Source organism: Aptenodytes patagonicus, chromosome 8 (assembly GCF_965638725.1).
Source record: "Aptenodytes patagonicus chromosome 8, bAptPat1.pri.cur, whole genome shotgun sequence".
Lineage (NCBI taxonomy): Eukaryota > Metazoa > Chordata > Aves > Sphenisciformes > Spheniscidae > Aptenodytes > Aptenodytes patagonicus.
In genome coordinates this window covers 1,758,328-1,777,873 of record NC_134956.1, presented here as the reverse complement: position 1 = coordinate 1,777,873, position 19,546 = coordinate 1,758,328, and the positions used below count along the sequence as shown (strand labels likewise).

The 19,546-nt window shown below is 36.3% G+C and overlaps 1 protein-coding gene across 4 annotated transcripts in view; it reads left to right on the top strand.

Annotated features, from left to right (window-relative positions):
* Nucleotides 1-18,037, top strand: part of HDAC11 (histone deacetylase 11) — a 54,764-nt gene extending 36,727 nt beyond the window's left edge. For 3 of the 4 annotated variants that reach the window (XM_076345925.1, XM_076345923.1, XM_076345926.1), the window contains 6 exons: nt 2,382-2,424; nt 4,009-4,085; nt 5,865-5,927; nt 8,047-8,143; nt 11,251-11,429; nt 14,870-18,037. In XM_076345925.1, coding sequence (XP_076202040.1) covers nt 2,382-2,424; nt 4,009-4,085; nt 5,865-5,927; nt 8,047-8,143; nt 11,251-11,429; nt 14,870-15,112 — 702 coding nt within the window. In that variant the 3' untranslated portion in view covers nt 15,113-18,037. The remainder of the gene's footprint in view (nt 1-2,381; nt 2,425-4,008; nt 4,086-5,864; nt 5,928-8,046; nt 8,144-11,250; nt 11,430-14,869) is intronic. The other variant, XM_076345924.1, reaches the window with a different exon arrangement.
* The last annotated feature ends 1,509 nt before the right edge of the window (nt 18,038-19,546 follow it).

Below are 19,546 nucleotides of genomic sequence, written 5' to 3'. Positions count from 1 at the left end.
TGTTATTTAAAGTCAGAGAATAGTGAGGTAAGGAAATACGTAAGTGTTTGTACGGTGTAGCAATGTCTGATGCTTTTGTTGAAGCCTAAAGGTCTGCATAAGCATGAGAAACCCAGATAAACTGCTGAAAAAGTTAAACCAACCTTTAAGGACAATTTAAGTATAAGAGTTTGGAAAGAACATGCTAGGTTCTGGATAAATCTTTAGACTTACTGGATTATGGTAAGAGGTTAGATAACAAAAAGTGCTACCTCCTTTAGTAGGTGTTAGCTGGCAAAAGCGGAGATGATAGAAGTGGAACACAGTGCATCTCCCTAATACAAACCTACATAAACCACCTGGAACATTTTCTCCTAGCAATTTACCAGCAGGAGCTGGAGATAACAGCAAAACCAGTGTGGTGCTATCTGTGTAGTCATCTTGCTTTCAATGGACTGCTGGGAAGTTTGGGAGTAGTTTGACTTTTTTTTTTTAAAAAAAAAACCCTGATGTTATAGACTGGGTAGTAGTAGAGAGAATTCTGGTTTCATGTGGTTCATGTAGTTCAAGGTGCTTAAAATTTTTTGGTTGTCACTCACAGACAAAGAAGTAGCTCCATTCTGTCTCCATTTAGTCCTTCAGCATCACTTCAGACTCCTGCTCAGTTCTCTCTTCTGTGCCGTATTTCTGACTACAGTCAGTAGTGTTTATTGAGATGAGGGTTTTTGGTCTGCAAAGTCCTGTCTGAATAGGAACATGCAGAGTCTTCTCTTACTATGGCCACGCTGTCTTTCTGTACAATAGTTATGAGGAATGAAGGAAATGGTAGAAGAGAAAAATAATTGGGAAGAGTCTAGAGTTTCCTAATATTCTACCTTTGATATTTCTTCAGGGTCTTGACAGTACGCGTGTGTGAAATCTATTTCAACTTGGTTCTAACTAGTCAATTCTTTTCTATAGTTTTGTGATGTTTTTCATTGCGCTTGTGTTATCTTTAATTCATAATTGTGTGTTCACTAGCTATAAATGTGGTCACGCAGAAGAGAGTGCTGCTAGTTACCTATTCTGTCTTTGTATCATGCCTTCTGAAATACAGATGACATCACTGGTCGCTTTTGGATTGATCTTGATGCCATATGCTGTTACTTTTACCTTTTTTAGTTTTCATTATGGGGAAATAGGTATGTACTTTAAAAGCAGTTTTGCTTCATCAGACAATAAAATTTGTACAGCACAAGTCAGAAGTACAATCTTCTGCTATTCCTGATGGTCCTGTTTATCATAAAAATTCCTGTTGAGTTTCTGTACTTTTTAATGATTTTTTTTTAGCAATATGGGAAGATTGGTTTTTAGTGAGGAATCCCTAGGAAGTACGCTAAATCACAGATACTGTGCTTTCCCTGTGTCTTAATGGATTTTACAGTTCAGAAACTATAATCTTTTCTCAAGATCTAATTTGTGTTAAGTTAGCACGTTCATAACAGGATGTTTACCTTCCCAGTAGTTTTCTTAATACTAAATTGGAACTGCTCAAATATAAATATTGGTGATGAAGAATTCTTAACTGTGCAAACTTCCTTTCATTATATGATGCGTAATATGTTCTTTCCATGCTTATGGAAATTAATATCTGTTTTTACCTTTTTTTTTTTTTTTTTTTAATTCTAGCTAGTAATATCTTCTTTTTTTAACGTAACACTTAAGGAATACTGCAGTTAAACACTTGCTTGACTCTTCCTGGCTAAAATAAGTCAGGTTTTTCAATGAAAATTCCATCATTTAAGCCTTGTGCATCTCTGCTGTGTCAATACTTTCCCTTCCCTGAATGTCATTTGAGTTCAAAGGAGAGATACAAGCAGTTTTTCTGTATCGGAGGGAAAAAGATTGGTAATATTCTATACTATGCATGTTATTTAAAAAATAAAAGAAGTCACAGGACACTTCATACTGTAGCATTTTTCTGTCCCCACCCCCAGCTGAAGCTATGTTAATCTGTATTTTCAAGATTTTGAGCTTACATTCCTCCTATTTTTACATGAACAGGAAGGACATTATGAGATTCTTGCTCATTTTTTACTCTTATCAACACTTGTACTTTCCCTTTTTCATTTGTCTGCTAGGGGTCGTTGTTCGTCTCTGCAAAGCGCAGTTAGTTTTACATCTGTTCAACTGCCAGAGAATGAAATACAGATGAGATATCAAATACTTTCTCAACTAATTATGCTGAGGATAGTTTTGTATGGTTCACATTCAGAGATCTGAGTCAGAATGACCTGCGGTGGTAAAATATCTGAAAATTCAATGGGCATGTCCGAATGCCGAGAGTTGCATTTGGGTGGAAGCAGACAGTGTTAAATGGTTGCTTCGTTCATTCATGAAGTTCTCACTGTAATTTTCTTAAGGCAGGAAAACTTGCTGTTGATAGAGGCTGGGCAATCAATGTGGGTGAGTACAAATGTAGTACATTGAATGATACTTGAAATAGTGTGTTTAAAATCACAGTATTTTCATTTAGCATGATGTGTATTCTGTTTATAATAGCAGAAAGTGACTGGATTGCGTTTAACTAAAATCAACTCTAAAGGAAAGGAAATGGAAAAACTGCCGGATTTGTTTTCTCATCCGCTATCACCCGTATTGCAGTTTTATAATTAAATAAAATATTTTTTGGAAAGTAAAAAAGATAACTGGATAAAGATATGATATGATATATATAAGGAAAAGTGTTTGGATTGAAATAGTGCGAAAAAAATTAAGGAAAAATGTTTGGAGTAAATGTAAAACCAGGTTGACTTTTAATATCCTTAATGATAATTATCCTGGCCTTGCAGTTGAACCTGAAAATTCCACATTAGTTTCAGTGGTTACAATCAAGACGAATGCAGAGACAGAAATGCTCTCTCTGAATCAAGCTGCACTATACAGTGCTCAGAGTGGTTCAAATTCATGAATAAATATTTCAATAAAATCTTTGTTTTCATTAAATTATAAAATAATTTTCATAGATCTTATCATCAGCTAATTTATACATTGTACCAGATCAAGGGATTGGTTGATACGCTGGAGAGCAGGGCTGTACCAGTTAGTGTCTATTTTTGGCTGTGCAGTTTTTCCTGAAAAAGACTTGAACAAATTATGAAGAATATAGCGAACATAAATCAGCACTCCTGCTCATAGCAAATAGCAATGCAAAACCAGTAAACTATTGAAGCAATATTTTGTGTCATGTAAGACTTAGCTTGTCGTTTTCATAGAGCTCATCAATTCTGGGATTTTTCCATTATTTCATAAACACATCTTCTACAAGGTGAATATCCAATATTAAAAATTAAATAGACATTACAAACAAACCCAAAAGCCTGTCATATTTACTGATATGTAAAGTGAGCTTGTTAAGTTTCTTGCTTAGATATTTGTAATGGGTTTCTCAGTAAAAAGTTCTGGTTTATTACATAAAAATATGTTGTGGGAGGGGGAGGTCTAAGTACTTTTTTCATGTGAAGAGTGTGTGTGGCTGTGTTTCTTCTGGTCTGAGTGTTTGCAAAAGACAATGGCGTGTGCAAATAATAACTCCATAGTTCTTAGTTTGGTATTTTTTTTGACCCGGTGTTCAGGGTAGAAAAGAAGTTTCCACATGTCCTTTCCACCTGCCCCATAATGTTAATTATGCAACTCCAGCATGCCTGGGGGAGCTGAACTTTCAAAGCGGTATGCTTTGTCATGGAGGCATCATTTGTTACGTAGGTCCATTTCTCAGTTCTTAGGGTGGTGCTAGATGAAAGGGACGATTCCCTTTAAGCTGGGCATCTGCAGATCCTTTGCCTGATGGTCTAGTAGGCCACACATAAGATACATACAGAAACCCTATGAGATGTTTTGTGTTGCTAGGTAAGGGTTTAACAGCTCTAGGCGTGGTATTCGCTAAAGGAAAAAAAGTGCCTGATGTGTAAGTGATCTCTGTCTCTTTGCAGAGACCATCTATGTTCCTTAGTATCTAGCTTTTCACCTCTTCAACATTTTTATGTTTAGGGGGTGGTTTTCATCACTGTTCAAGTGACAAAGGTGGAGGATTTTGTGCATATGCTGATATCACACTGGCTATAAAGGTAAGAAGTACTCTTAAACCAGTATTTTTCTACTATTTGTGCAAAAGGAAAAAAAATCCACATAAATTCATAAGAACTAATTTATGTCTTAATAGGAGAAAATAAAGCCATCCATGGATAGGTAGGAATAGGAAAATGGTGTGATAGTTGATGCTGCAGAACATAACGCATATGCAGTATTGTTAAGTGGAAGGGAAGAGTTGCAGGGGTCAGAATTATGAATGTAAATATGAACCACTACAATTGCATTAATAATGTCTTCTTGCAAAAAAACACTCGAAATCAAACCCGATTGACTTTTAATATCCTCAATGATAATTATCCTAGCCTTGCAGTTGAACCTGAAAATTCCACATTAGTTTCAGTGGTTACAATCAGGACGAATGCAGAGACAGAAATGCTCTCTCTGAATCAAGCTGCACTATACAGTGCTCAGAGTGGTTCAAATTAATGGAAAAAAAAAGTGAATGTCTCCAAAAAATCACTGAATGTGAATGAATACATTTGGTACTTAGCTGTTAAAAGGCTGAAGCAAGAGCCTTCTGCAGTTAGGGCTTATTTTTATCAAATGTACTATGGTATATTTGTATACTAGAATATTTATGAAGTATCATTAATCAAACATAAAAAAGCTCTCATGATTGCAGCACACTATATGACATAACATCTTAATTTCTGTACATGGTAATTTGCAGAAAAGTAATCCACAGTGTTCTATTTTCCCTGTCATTAAAATAGAGATTGAGAAATTATAACGGGTGACAGTTTGTACAAAATCTTTGGGTTTTACCATGTCTATATTAAAGATAGTAATTTGTCGAAGTTAAGACTCAAAGAATTGAAAAATCTATTTTTCTTCACAGACGTAGAATAAGAAATGAATTCTGTTACTAGAAGTGGCTTTAATGCATACAGTCCCTACAGCAGCTTTTCCTAAATGGTGGATTTTATGCTTATACAGTTGGATGTCATCACAGTGGACTGTTTCTCCCTTCCTGCTGATAAGCCTCACTTGTGCTATCGTTTGTGTCTCATGAAGTTAGCTCCTCAATGTTTTGGGGCCAGTGCAGCTCTTGCTTCACCCTGTCCCAACCCACAGTTGTTGCTGTTGCTTTCTCCATGCTGTTGCTGGTTCCACTCCAGCCTCTGACAGTATCAATGCCACAATCAGCTTTATAATCCCTAGTTGGACCTGTCCTTTTCGGTCTGGCTGGTGTGGGATGCAGAGATGTACCAGCTACACCTGTGTAGAGCCAGTGTTACTACAACAGGGTGTATTGCCCTGGGCTCCATTGCGTTATTCAGTGCCGTTGGGCTTATGCCTCATTTGCAGAGTCCGCTTTACAAGTGGGAATTTACAATTTACAGTGGGATGCTGTAGAAGGACACGTTCTTGATCCTGTGTTGTGTCTCGTACTTTGTGGGAGAAAGAGGAGATGAGTAGAAATCTTTCTTCCCTCTCTCCACCAACTTTCTCTACAGGTAGGCAGATACCTGCAGAGATGACTATGAAATGCATGTTTCATGCATTTCATCTGGTGGAAATCTATAGGTTTTTAAATTGTATAATCAGAAAAATGATCTTTTTTTGTGAAATAACTAGAGCTTTTGTAATTAAATATGTTAGAATCGTTTAGCCGTTTATTTGGTGAATGAAATGAATAGACACGCGCTACATTCAGATCAGAACAGTAATATGCTGTGCAAGCTTTAAGCCTCCAGTTTAATGTCACCTAACTTCATAACTTTCTCCATCTTTTTCTTTGCTTATATATCTAGTTCTTATTTGAAAGAGTACAAGGGGTGTCTAAAGCCACAATTATTGATCTGGATGCTCATCAGGTGAGTAGCTTACCTGTATTCAGTGCTGCAGATGCATTGCTCGAAATACAAGTGTGTGATAAATACCATTTTTTCTAATAGTAGTATAAACTGTCAACTCACAGAATACAAAGCTAATCATAGATGATGGAAACTGTGAACAGTAGTTGTTTAATTATTTTATGGTCCAAAAGGCTGTTAAGCCAGTTTAATAGAATTAAACTGAGTTGTAGCTCCATCATGTGGCTGGATGTAAAAATATTTTTGAGTTGCATCCTGAGGCATAACAGTCTCCAGAGTAGGTCAATATCCTAGAAGAAACAAGAATCTCTTAAAACAGAATTACAGTTAGATCAGCATGTGTGATCACTGCAGCAACCTTTGCAGGGGATGAATTTGACCTTCAGTGTTTTAGTGGAAAGCCTGGCTTCAGGGTAATGAAGTAAAGACTACATTAGTCTTCACCTGGTAAAGTCATTTACTGTGGGTACTGAGAACAAATCTCAACTTTGGTAGGATTTCCAAAATAATTCCTGAAAGGAAGGAAATCGTATTGTTAGAAAAGCAGTTAATGCACCAAAATTATGTCCAATCTGAAACATTGAAGATAATTTATTATGTGTAAATAAACCATTTTTATGTAGCTCCATGGCAGTGAGGAAGCCTAATGGCTGCAAGTTTTCCATGTTCTATCATTTCTCTTATCTGCAAGTTAAGGCATCCTAAAATTAGCATGAAATAAGGACATAGATTATGCAACAGAAAGATGTTATGTTCATGATTCTCTTCAGCCATCTGTCAGGGTGTGGATTTTTTTTGTGCTTTTTTGGGGTGTTTTTTGTTTCGTTTTTTAAAAACTTCTTGGAATGTATTTTGATTTTTCAGGTATCATGGTGGTAATATCAGTCTGCACACTAAATCACCCCTTTGTTTCCTTTCTCTGGGGAATGAGAGGTGTGTGAAGTAGTAGCTCAGCAGATCCTTTTTAAGTATGCAGATATTCTCAGCTTGTAAGTGTTCCAATTCTTGGTGCATTGGCGAGTTTTACCTTTCATAAGAAAATGGTTCACCCAGAGGCTGTCATATTCCTAGATTTCTGTTCATGAACTGTTTATTTGTGGACCAAAGATGCTGAAGAAATAAATAGGAGTTGCCATTTTTTAGCATAAAGAAATACAATTCTGGTGCTTCCCATTCCCTTTTTCACACACATAGACTAGCTTTAGCGCAGTGACTCTTTCTTTTCTTTTTTTTTTTTTTTTCCTTTTGTTGTTTCCAGGAGGGGAAGTTGTAGCAGAAATATAGCTTCCAGGGACATAAATTATGTAACTGAATTACAGAACATACATCTGTGGAAATGTCTGTTTCTGTAGTTTAAATGAAATTCTGTTGGGGGTAAGGGCTGGGGTCCTGTATGATACACTGATTTCAACAAAATTATCTTAGTGATTGCTGTGAAAAGATGATTTTTGTACTAGTGGAGAAGTCTAAATGAGAGCCAAAAGAATACTATTTAAATTCAGAAATGGGGGAGGGGGAAATATTCAGAATCTGAGTTTTCTCTTGAGCATCCGTCTTTACACCCAATACAATGTTTTTGTAGGGAATTCCTGGTGTTAAACAATATATTAAACTGTTGGGTCTTTAGTGTTTGTAGTTTCTCCAGGGATTACTTACCTCACCAAGGCTTGAATTATCAGAAGAGCTGTAGTCTGTTTTATTTATTTATTAATCCTTGTATAAGAATATGAGTATCCCTGCAGCAGTTGAAAGTGACTTTTTGTTTTTGCACAATTGGAAGATGAGAGATCTATATGGTGGTCACAGTTGCTTTTGTGATGCTGCTGAAGACAATTAGCTTCTAATTTTTGTTTATTTTTTCTTATATGTGCAATGAGATCTATGATAATTACCTACACAGAGATATAAGTATGTTGATTTTGAAAATACCTGCAGTCTCAGACTGATACTGTCAAAGCCCCCCAAACTACGCCTCAAAATAACCTTCAAGACTATAAATAAGAGAATGACACAGGAGTTTTAAATATTAGATCTTTGTAGTTCTAATGACTCTAGAATTTGCAGATTATTCAATTCTGTGTTCGTATGCTAGGAATAGCTAACTGTAAATTTCCTTCAGGGAAACGGCCATGAGAGGGACTTTATGGATGATCATCGGGTATATATTATGGATGCGTACAATAGATATATTTATCCAGGGGATGGATTTGCTAAACGTAAGTATAATTGAAATTCATATTCCAAAAATTAAAAGACCTACTGTGTTGTTAAGTAGCTTCTTCATTTACTAATAAGCTTCCTTGCAACAATGTTAACTAGGGTTTTGTTTTTTTTTTTTTCCATTTCACACTGAACATACGATTTTAATGATCACTGTGATAATCACAATAGTGTTAGCGCTGTAGTGTTTTCCCTCACTTCTGGAATGAATTTCTGGAATGCGAGGTGTGGTATTATGTGGACTTTGTTAGCAGTCCATTCAAAAGCTCATGCCACGCTTAGAAGAGTGAATTAAATAATCTTTTTGATTCAAAGATAACCGTTAGAACTTAATCTTTCCTTTACACTGAATTTATAAAAGAATTCACTAAGGATTAGCTAATACTGTGTAAAAAGGTTTCATGTTCTTTTGAAAGTTATAAATTATAACATATTTAGGTGTTGTCTTTCCAGTAGAACTTGTTTTATAAGCATCTAGAAAACAAGATGCATCTGAATGTGAAACAAGTTGGGAAGCAAAAGGCAGTCATGCAAATGTTAACAGCTGGTGCTTGATTTTTTTGTTGTTGCTTGTTTATCCCTACTGTGATGTGCCTATTGTGTCTGGTGACCTGTCACAATTAATTAGTGGGGTTTTGATAATGGTTAAATCGGAATGCAGAAGTCCAAAGTTTATTTGATCTTTGATTCTGTTACACTGTCATTTTTACAGGCTTAATTTGTTAACTGAATCATAAGTTTACTGGGGGAGATGTTCTTCTGCTGTTCAATTTCTTCAGTGACGCTGTCATTCTGAAAAGCCTACTTAATTTGGATTCTTGGCAAGAATTAGGTGCAGTGCATTGTATTTCTGTTTTTTAACTAGTAAAGATTTTGAAAGTTGTAGTATATATATTTCAAGGTATTAAACTAAAAAATGACCATTTAAAGCGTATCATGTCTGTAAGCAGACAAATTGCAAGCAAATGAAGATTTGATCCCCCCCCCCAAGAAAAGCATCCCTTTATTCATATATCAAATGGCAACATTTTGAACAGATGTATTAAGACAAAACAGAGTTGTTAGCAAATCTGAAATACTGAACTCGCCCCTCTCCTGTGAAGCTGGGAATACTAGCATTCCCTTCCTACAGATGAAGCATGAGGTGCAGAAGGCTGTGGCCAAAGGTGTGTGAATATGTAGTTCCTTGTAGTTTGCGTAAGGGTGTCTAAATTAGAAGTTCAGTGGCTAAATCCTTTAAATGGTCACCTACCAGGAGACAGGACGAAGATGAGATCAGAGGGGGCGTCTTTTTCAAGGGAGGTGGAGGCTTGAACCTGAGAGTTTGAACCCTTAGGGTAAACTCTAACTGATCAGTGTCTCCCTGGACTTCCTACTCATTTTCTCCATGTTTTATTACAGGAGTCTCTTCTGTACATTTTTTTTTTTCCCCATGCACTTCATTAAGAAGAAAAAAAAAAAAGGACTAGCTAACATTGACTAATGCTTAGTCATAAGCATATTGAGTCCCTAAGGGAAAGTAGTTTGGAATTACACAGAACTTTAGGAAGAGAAAGGAGAAGATGGATGGGGAAAAGGACTAGTTTCACTTTTTCATAAAAAGTTGACAGCTGAAACTCAAAGTTCAGGCCTTAAAAAAAGCGTTGCTGTTGGTCTGAGTGTCATTTTACGGTTTTCAAAGCTGTAGAAGTATTCATTAATTAGCAAGAGATGGACAAAAGGCTATCAAACGCAAAAGCTGTGTTCATTCTAATCTACAGATCCATCACTGTGTCCATCAGTAGTCCCTGATCTGGGTAATAACTAATCACTGTAATTCTGTGTTTTGTGGTGGAGATGAAGACAAGAGACCTGCAGAGGCATGGAATCTTATTCACGATCGTCTCAACTTATTAATGATTTCATCAGAACAATACTTACTTGTTCCCCATGCTAATGTGTTTACCTCCTCCTCTAAAGCTCTATCCAGCTAGCGGATTCTTTACCCTGAAGAGGCTCTAAGTGCTGTTCAGAAGAGCACAGCTGTGCAGACTTATATGAACATTCATATAACAATAAGAAAAGAATTCAGGAAAAATATCGTAAAGAAAAAGAAATCTTTGAAACTAATGTTGATGCAATAAAATAAAGAAAAAGAATGCTTCACTAATGTTGAACAAGGAAGGAAAGCAGAAAGAAACCCTACCCAGCAATCACGAGAATAAGCATCGTTCTGTGTTGAATGCATTCATGCACACTTGGTGGGTGCTGAATCCACACTTACGATTTAAGACTCAAGTCATTTAATTCAAGGCATTAGGGTATGGTGAGGTGGAAGTCATACCTTGAAACACCTCTGACATAGATTTGATTAATTCACATTTAGAGTTACACATAACTCTGTAAAAGCACCCAAAACTAGGCTGCGTAGCCTTGGGTTTCTTTCCTCTACTTTCTCAACCCTCCTCTTCCACTTCTGCTGCTTTATTAGAAGCATTAGAAATAATTTGATTTAAATTAAGAATAGATATTTGCTCTTCTGGTAGGATTACAGGGTAAGAACATTAAATTGAAAATGCTTGGGGCAAAGCTGAATCTTGTTATACATTCATAAAGCAGTTCACATAAATTCATGATCCCTTGCTGTTAAGTTTTGAGTGTTGTGATAAAAATAAAACATCTTAATTTCTCAGTGATATTTATCTTGTGTTTTCCCCCAACTGTTTCCTCTGCAATGGCAATGTAGTGCTTTCTTTCCCTTATGCTTTATTTAGGTTACTTTTAAGTTAATAATTTTCTTTATGATTTCTCTGCTGATTAGTAAATGGACATGTAGATCAGCTGCTTTTCAATAACATTTTCCACTTGTGTCTCCTTTTTTTTTTTTTCTTTTCCCCTGCATCTAACTTTCTCTCTTCAATGGAATTTTTTCAAGGTCATTGTGCTTACATTTGCTGGGAAAACAAGTAGTTGAGTAATTTTCTTTAATTCAAGGTTCTGTGAAAATGCAATGTATTTACAAAATTTCCAGAAATGTTATCTTTTTCTCTTGCTTCCCTAATTCTTGCATTTTCTTTCAAAGCAATGCTTGCTTTATTGAGTAACATTGAAACTTTTTTTTTAGGTGCCATAAAACGCAAGGTGGAATTAGAGTGGGGTACAGAGGACGCAGAATATCTTCAGAAGGTACATACTCACGTGGAAGGAGCATTAAATGAATTAAAACCTGACATCATTGTTTATAATGCTGGGACTGATATTCTGGATGGTGATCCATTGGGAGGACTTGCTATTTCGCCTCAGGTTTGTATAATACTAAAATACCTACAGACTTTCACTCCTCACTAGATACTGAAGGCAGTCCTGAGAGTGACTTGTGGCCGTTTGTTAGATGAAGGTAAGGTGCATACTTTACACTAAACCGGAGCATTTTCCTGTTATAGATATGTATAGATACATCTCCGTTGCTCTTTCACCATATGTTTTTTTTGTTGTCTCTTCCTGACTAAGTATTTTTGTTCTTCAGGTGCCTGTTCCAGTATCAGTTGTCTTCTTTCTAAAATATACTGATTTTGAACGTCCAGACAGTAGCCAGAGAGGCATATGTTTTCACACTTCACCTGACTCCTATTTTTCCTGTTTGGTTTGTTCTTTCTTTGTTTCTTTTACCCTCACATAACCCATTTTGCGATGTATTTATTTTGTCACCTGCCCCCAGTATGTATCTTGCACTTAATTTCCTCTGTAGCACTTGAGCTGTTTTAAACTGCTCTTCTGGTATCTTCCAGTTCTAGCAATTTTGTGCAGCCTGTCTGTGAATTCTTAGCAAATGAACAGATTTTTTTTCCCTTTCCTCATTCTTTTCTATACAAATATCATTACCCTTTTTCAGTTCAGTTTGCCTTCTCTCTCCCCAGTTTGGTACCAGATCTAAATTTTGATTTATTCTGTATAGCTTCATAGAAGTCTTCACCTTCAAGACATAATGAGTCTGCTTTTCTCACAAAAAAAATTTACAGATCTCGTATTTCCTCCATATTTTTTTTTTTAATGATTCCTTCTCTGACAGCTCCTTGGTTCTGTGTCTCTCCTGTTTTCACATTTGGTTCTCTTTTAGTGTCCACCAGTTCAATATAGAAAAGTGCTTTCTTGATTTGTGAGCTCTTGGATTCCCTTCTAATCGAGCCATCACTTGATCTGTTCAGTTTTCATTCTTTAGTTCTCAAATGCTTCCTTTTGCACAGAGCTCTAGTTCCATGCTGGGTTTTATTGGCTTCCTTATGTATTTCCTCATTCTTATTGTCTCTGTCACTGAGCAGCCGCTTCGTTGCTTTCTGACTGCCTGCAAAGTCCTCAATGGACCCAAGGTGGAACGACTTGAGATCCACTCTGAATCTCCACGTTTTGTTTCCATGGCTGTGTAAAAGTCCCTAAGGAAAAAGGAAGAGCTGAGGGGCTTGGACTTGTTTGATTTTGACCTTGGCGAGGATATGACCTGAGGTGTAAGATCTCATTTGGTGGAGCAGAACTTTTTGGAAAGCAGTGGCCGCCAAGAGAAATGGAAGCTACTGATAGATGGAGAATACTTGAAGATGTGCCTTTTCAAAATTTTTTCTGCCATTTGAGAAGGAGCAATGTTAATTGCCAAGAAAAATGAGTTGCTGTAGCTTGTGGGTGCTGTGTAGGGAAAGAGACAAAAGGTAGAGATGGAGAAAGAAAGGTGAAATGATTCTTCTGGTCACAAGTAGAGATGAAAAGCAGAGTGCCATTTCTCTGCGCAACCAGAGTCTCAGGTGCCTGATGGAGAAAAGGTTTCTGTAGCTCAAGTCTTTGTTTTCTGAATTGAGGGCCGGGTTTCTTGTCTCTCTGATCTTGTTGGCTTAGGTGTGAATGGCGCGTTTCACCAAGCTTGAAATCCCAGGCTACTGGAAATGCTGAAACTGAAGGCATTGAGCCTGGATAATTCATCTCTTCAAGGTTCATTAGTCCAGTCTTCAGTCCTACAGTTGTAGATGTCATTCATATTTTAAAATCTTGCTACAGTGTTAATTCTACTCAAAATTATGCCTCCTCAGAGTGCTATGTGTGATAGTTTCTTGTCGCTTGAGGCTATAGCCAGAAAACTTGAGGTGTAGCTGGTAAGTCCCTCTTATCTTTGTTTGTAAGTGGGAACTGTGTCAGGCTGTCATTTTCACTTGATATATTTTCTTTCTTGGTAACATGCAAATGCTGGAATAAGCCCATGTGTTTTCCCCTCAGTTCTTCCAGGCTCAGCCACTAGAGATGCTGGAGCAGGGATGAGGCGGTTAGGCGCCTATGAATAGTGACTGCTTCCAGTTCTTGTGTGGTATAATGTTTGCTGCATCCAGCGATGGTTCCCAGGGGACGTACAGCTCATTCTGTAATTCTGTTACTTCCTTTAAGGGTCTGTTCCTAATACAATTCTTCAGTTTCCTTTGTCTTATTTTTCAGTTATTATTCCTTATTCCCATTGTTCTTTTACAGGGCTGTGTCAAACTATACAAAACCCATTATTGTTGTATGGTTTTACAAAACATTTTTTCAGCTACATTTCAATTTTATTCTTTCCCTTTACCATTTGTTTGTGGTCTAATTTTTTTTAACGGCAGGGTAATATTTCTTGATGTATTTACAGTCTTCCTCTAACCAGTCTGAGTAGTCCATATTCATTTTGTTGTAACACTTTTGCTCCTGCTTCCTTAATTTTTTGTATTTGATTGCATTTTAATCCCTTTCCCTGTCTCCAGCTTTTGTCATTATTTAAATTTTGAGCTGTCCATTGTTAGCTGTTGTCTATTATGTTGTTGTTCTCTTTGTTTGAGGAGTTGCAATGGATTATTTATTCCTTCTATGTATCTCCTGGAACCCTCTGCTTTTATTTTTCCCACAAAAGTAGATTTTAACTCTGTTCTCGCTTATTTCTGAATTCTGTCTTTTTCCCTACATGTACTTATTTGAAACCCAAGAGACTTGAAGTCTTCTGTTGTATGGGTTCAATGACAGTACCGTACCTCTTGGTCAGCGATCTCTGTTAGTTTTTAGTTCCATACCCTTCTCTATTAGAAAGAGGTTATTTAGAATTTATTTTCCTTTCTATGGATTTACCATTATTTACATTCTTCAGCCATGGGTTCCTTTAGGATTAGCTTTTACTAAAGAAACTGGAAGCTTATAATTCAGCTAGTGATTGTGAACGTGTAAAATTTGATTTGAATTTTTGGTTCTTCTGTAGGTTTGTGAAATCTTGATCAAGTTGCTAAACTTCTGTCAGAGGGTGCTATGCAAGTTGAGCACAAACTAAAACACTTTGAATTCAGACAATCTTTCTTCGTCTCAATTCCTCACCTGTAAAATAGGGTGAACATTTCTAAACTTTGTAGTCAGTTTAGACTTTATGGCCTTTGAGCAGGAATTCTTCTAGGAATTTCTACTGAAGACTTTTATCTGTTGTGTCCTCTAAAACGAAATCAAGGATTTTTGATTTGCTGTTTTTCCTTTTTTTTTTTTTTTTTTAAATGATTATGCATGTAAACCTGCTAACGGGACTTTTAAATGATTTTTTTTTTTTTTATTCGTATTGTAAAATGTAGGGCTTAGTCAATTATCAAGCATCCAATACTATAAATCCATGAACCATAGGCGAGAACTAAAATCATATTCGTATCATGTCTCCTTTTTTTTTTTTTTTTTTTTTTTTTTTGGTAACTGTTGTAAACTTGCAGGGAATTGTGAAGAGAGATGAAGTCGTGTTCAAGGCTGCCAGAAGCCGCAGAATCCCAATCCTGATGGTGACGTCTGGAGGCTACCAGAAGAGGACAGCGCGGATTATTGCCGATTCCATCCTCAATTTGCACAACTTGGGGCTTATTGACAAGGAGCTAGTGACCAGTGGAGCTGAAAATCCCAAGGTAGAACAGATGATTAGAGAGACTGCTAAAGACTTAACCAACTTGTCACTGCAATGACAAGTTAATAAATTTTAGGAAACGACTTCCTGGTTTAGGAGCAGGAAGTCTCCACATCATTATCAGGGTTAATATAACGTATTTTAAAAAGACTCAACTTGCCTGTAAAGTAACACAGTAGAGAGAATATGCAGTCACAGAATAACTGTGTCTAACTTCTGAAGCTATCTTGAGCAAAGGCAACAAATCCTTTTAAGCTAATTGAGACATATACTCAAGGGTACTGTCTTTCAGTTTATAATATTACTGTAGAAAGCTTTAATTGCTTCTCTTATCGTTATGGGTAGTCTTATTATGTTGAAAGAACCATGCAGTTGGTATCCAAAGACTGTCCCAGACCTATTTCAGGTGATGCAGTTCAGACTGCGGTGAGAGAAATATGGACTAAACCTACTGGTATTTTTTTTTATTTTTTAGATACTGCATTTTATTTATTGCTTTTTTTATTGAAATATTGTTATAAAATGAGTTCTGTGCAGGCTTCAACTCTCAGATTAATACTAAAGTTAAGTGCAATACTATAAAAACCGGTTTGGTTGGTAGGCTTTTAAGCCTATTAGAACAAAAGTTCATTAATTTATATTTTATTCCTGTTGTTGGTAGTGACTTAAATCCTACTTATAAACACCTTGAGAAATAAAATATGAAATGCCTTTGGCTCCATATGCAAATGAGCCAGAAGGGCTCAGCATTAACAGTCTAGTTTTTGCCTCTCTTAAAATGAGGCCTGCATATAAAAGGCAATAGTTACTATGCATCGTAAATCACAGAGTAAAGAAACTACAATAAAATGAAAACTATTTTGAGAGTTCTGAGAATTCTTGCAGAAAGTATTACGTAGAAATATAGGGTATCTTTTATTATTGCCAGCTTGTCCTGTATAAAACAGTGAAGAGTAAACTCTGATTTTATTTATTTTTTTTCCCAAGTAGTGCTGTGTTTTTCACTTGCTCGAGGAGTAATGGTACTCATAGTTGCAGTCATAGTTGGTAACGAAATTGTTCATATTTACAGATAAAAATACAGTGAAATTTCTACATTAAGAAATGTGCTAACTTTATATGGGAGCTTCTAGGAGGATTTGGGAACAAAATAGTGTATTCAAAAGCAAATTCAGTACACTAACTGTAAAGTTTGGTTTTATTTAAGTTGGTATATTTTGCATTAGGTACTGTTTGTAGCATTGGGTTGTAATATACTAAACTGTATATTTTGCAAGAGCTTTTTTAACTTCCAGGTATTCACTGATTTGTAGTACAAGTTTCACGTCATGTTTAGGTTTGAGCCTTTCTGTGAAGGAACACCGATATTTTCCTTGTAGTAGAATTGGTGTGTAAGCTGTTTAAGGGATGTTTAATTAGAATACTTACCTCACTTGGTGTTAATTTTTAGATTGATGGGGTTTGTTAATTGTAAGAACTTGCACAATTGCTATAAATATCTGCTTTGAAACAGATTTGACATATTGCACTAATCTTGAGTTGCAACACTGTTATTAAAAAGCACTTTTAAATGTCTTACTAGAAGGACCATCAGAATACAACTAATGTTGAGATTTATTTTTTCTATACTGTCTGATGTTACTGAAAGATGTTGTTATTCTTTCATATAATTTTTATAAAATTATAAATTACATTTCTATAAACTAAACCCCTGTCATAGTACCATATGGTCTTTTCCAAAACATTTTCTGTTTGTGTTAACATGTTTATATTGTTTTCCCTTGGAGATTAAAATGATGTTGAACAATACTAACTGACTTTTCACTTCACATATGTTTTGGCTGTCAAAAACTTTGAATGGAACAGCTTATTGAAAAGACAAGAGGATTTGTTTTTCATACTTTAAATGTAACCAAAACTGCAGTGAGTCCTAAGTACAAGGTTTGTCAACAGTGGATGACTTCTCTGAGAGTTGATGTGTTGACCTCTTAAAGTGAGCTTGGAAGTTTTGTGTCCAAATACTTTTTAACCCCTTATGATGATATCTTAAAGTCACTTTCTAATTGCAAGTTACGCTCCATTACCTATATTGTAACTCCTGTTTTAAGTATTCTATTGTTACAGGTATTAAACTGTAAACTAAGCTTCTGTTAAGGCCGCAATAGTTTGTTAGAGGTTTTTTTATAAATCAGTATCTTTTTCAGAGAGAACTAAATGTTTGCAGAAGAGCCTGCTAGCTTTCACTCATCTGTAAAATTTGCGATTGTTAAGCAATGGACGTATTGACTGCATTTTCAGTGTTCGTCATAAAGTTAGAATTGCTAAACAGACAACTCCTTCATATTTTTCAAAAATTTTAATTTAGTGTAATACTTGGTTGTTAAAACCAAAAGATAATTTCTACACATTAAGAAAGTAGTCCAAGATAAATGTGTACTGTTTTTAAAAAAGAAGTGGTGAAACTGTTTCTAAGTTGAATTTAGACCACAGATATGATATGATTCATAGTTAATATACTGTTATCATTAGGCAAAGTTCACTGAAAATTTCATCATGGAAACCTTGCCTTGACCTGCCACCATTGAAATTTTTAGCTTTGACAAACTTTTGTGGAATGCAAAGACCTATGTAAGTCTGCTAGGAGAATGTCATGTAGTCACAAATTTTATGGGGAAAAAGTGTGGAGTTTTGGGTTTTTTTCTTTTTTTTTTAATTGGAGTTGTAACTATAAAATCCTCCCATAATAGGAAGGAGTGTTTCGGAGCTGATGGACTAGTTTACAACCAACAAACTATCTTGAAGAAAAACCTAGTAGGTCTTGTCTTTCATAATAAGACATTAGTTTTGACTCTAATTACTTAAGAAAGAAATAGTGAGGATTGTTCAATAGCTTATGGTTAACATATGAACATGCATTTCTTGCTAGTCATCCATGTGTGAAATTTATTTAAAAAATAAACTGAAGAGTTGGTGTTTTCATCTATTTGATTTGACAGTTGGCGCGTCGAGCTCCAGCCCCCCTTGCCTCTCTGACAGTCGACACACAGTATAGAACTTGGCATTAAAAACACTGGGTGTTGTGGTCGTAGTCTTACACTGGCTAAATTTTAGCTTTAGATGGTAATATCAATCTCTTTCACGCTGAAGGTATGACTTGTTTGTTTGTTTGACTTTGTTGGGTTTTTTGAACACCTTGCATTGTGAAGTCCTAGACTTGTATCATGAATACAAGGAAGAATTTGAGAAATGCTGTAGTCAGACAGCTGTGATTAAAAAAAAAAAAAAGAGAGATTAAGAAAATTAATTGGTAGACAGCTTATTGTGTGGGGGGCAGGTAGTGCTTATGTTTGGTGAATAATAAATGTCAATGCTCCCAGGTTCCCTACTCCTTGCTGCTCCTCACAGCTTGAGGAACCTAATGACCCTGAAACTGTACCCTGGTACCTTCTGGTCCTGCTACCAGAGTTGTTCAGCAGTGTTTCTGCCTCCTCTTGCACATACAACAAGGCACACAATTCTTTTCAGCGCTGGCCACATATGTTTTTTGTCGTCTGTGAAGTGACACTTAGGAATTTCTTGTACTTTACAAATTGTACTATACAATTGTGTCCTACATGCAACATAGCCACTTCGGGGAGAACACTCTGACAAATCCAGAAGTTATGAAGTTAGTAATCTTGGACCTAGATTTTGCTCACACTGTGCTGCCAGGAGTTGAAGGAGCTTGCTGAGTTCAGAAAGCTGCGGGGTCTAGGATCTTGGTGCTGTGTGCTATGCCAGTTTTTGAATAATTGAAAACATGCTTCTTTCAAGAAAACTGCAATCCCTTGGTGAAGAAGAAATTTCATTTGCTATCTTTGCCCAATGGAAGATGATCTTCCTTATACCCCCTGGTTGATTCTGAAATGCAGAGCATATCAGAAGCAATAATAAAGGGCCTAATCCCAAGTGATGCTGTGTCCTGAACTTGCCTTGAATTTAGCACAGGTTATGTATTCCCCAGCCATTGCAGAGGCAAGCTCGCAAATTGTTCAGTACGTATCAGCCTTTAGCTTAGACTTTAAATAAGTGTGATTTTCAGGTTTTTAGTCTTTCCTTGATCCTGATGCTTTTGGTAATCTCTTAGATTTCCTATCCAGTGCTCATTTAATTTTCCCTTCTTTATCTTATCCTTTATACGGGCTATTTTGCTACAACCAGTCACTTTTTACTACAGGTCAATAGAATTAATTTCTTCTAAAAAGAGATCATGTTTTGGTAAGCTGTATGAAGGACTAATTCCTATTACTAGGTCTGATTCTCTCCTAGGCTTATTGTGGCAGTGAGAACAGGAGGGTTTTTTTTGCTCAGTGCCTGACTCAATGCAAGTACAGTACCAACCTGTAGGTGTTACTTTGGACAAAGCAAATAACTCCTGCCCTACTTTCCTACAGCCTTTTGAATGTGCAAGAATGCTATGTGCTGCACATAGCACTGGCTTCCTGAAACTAAA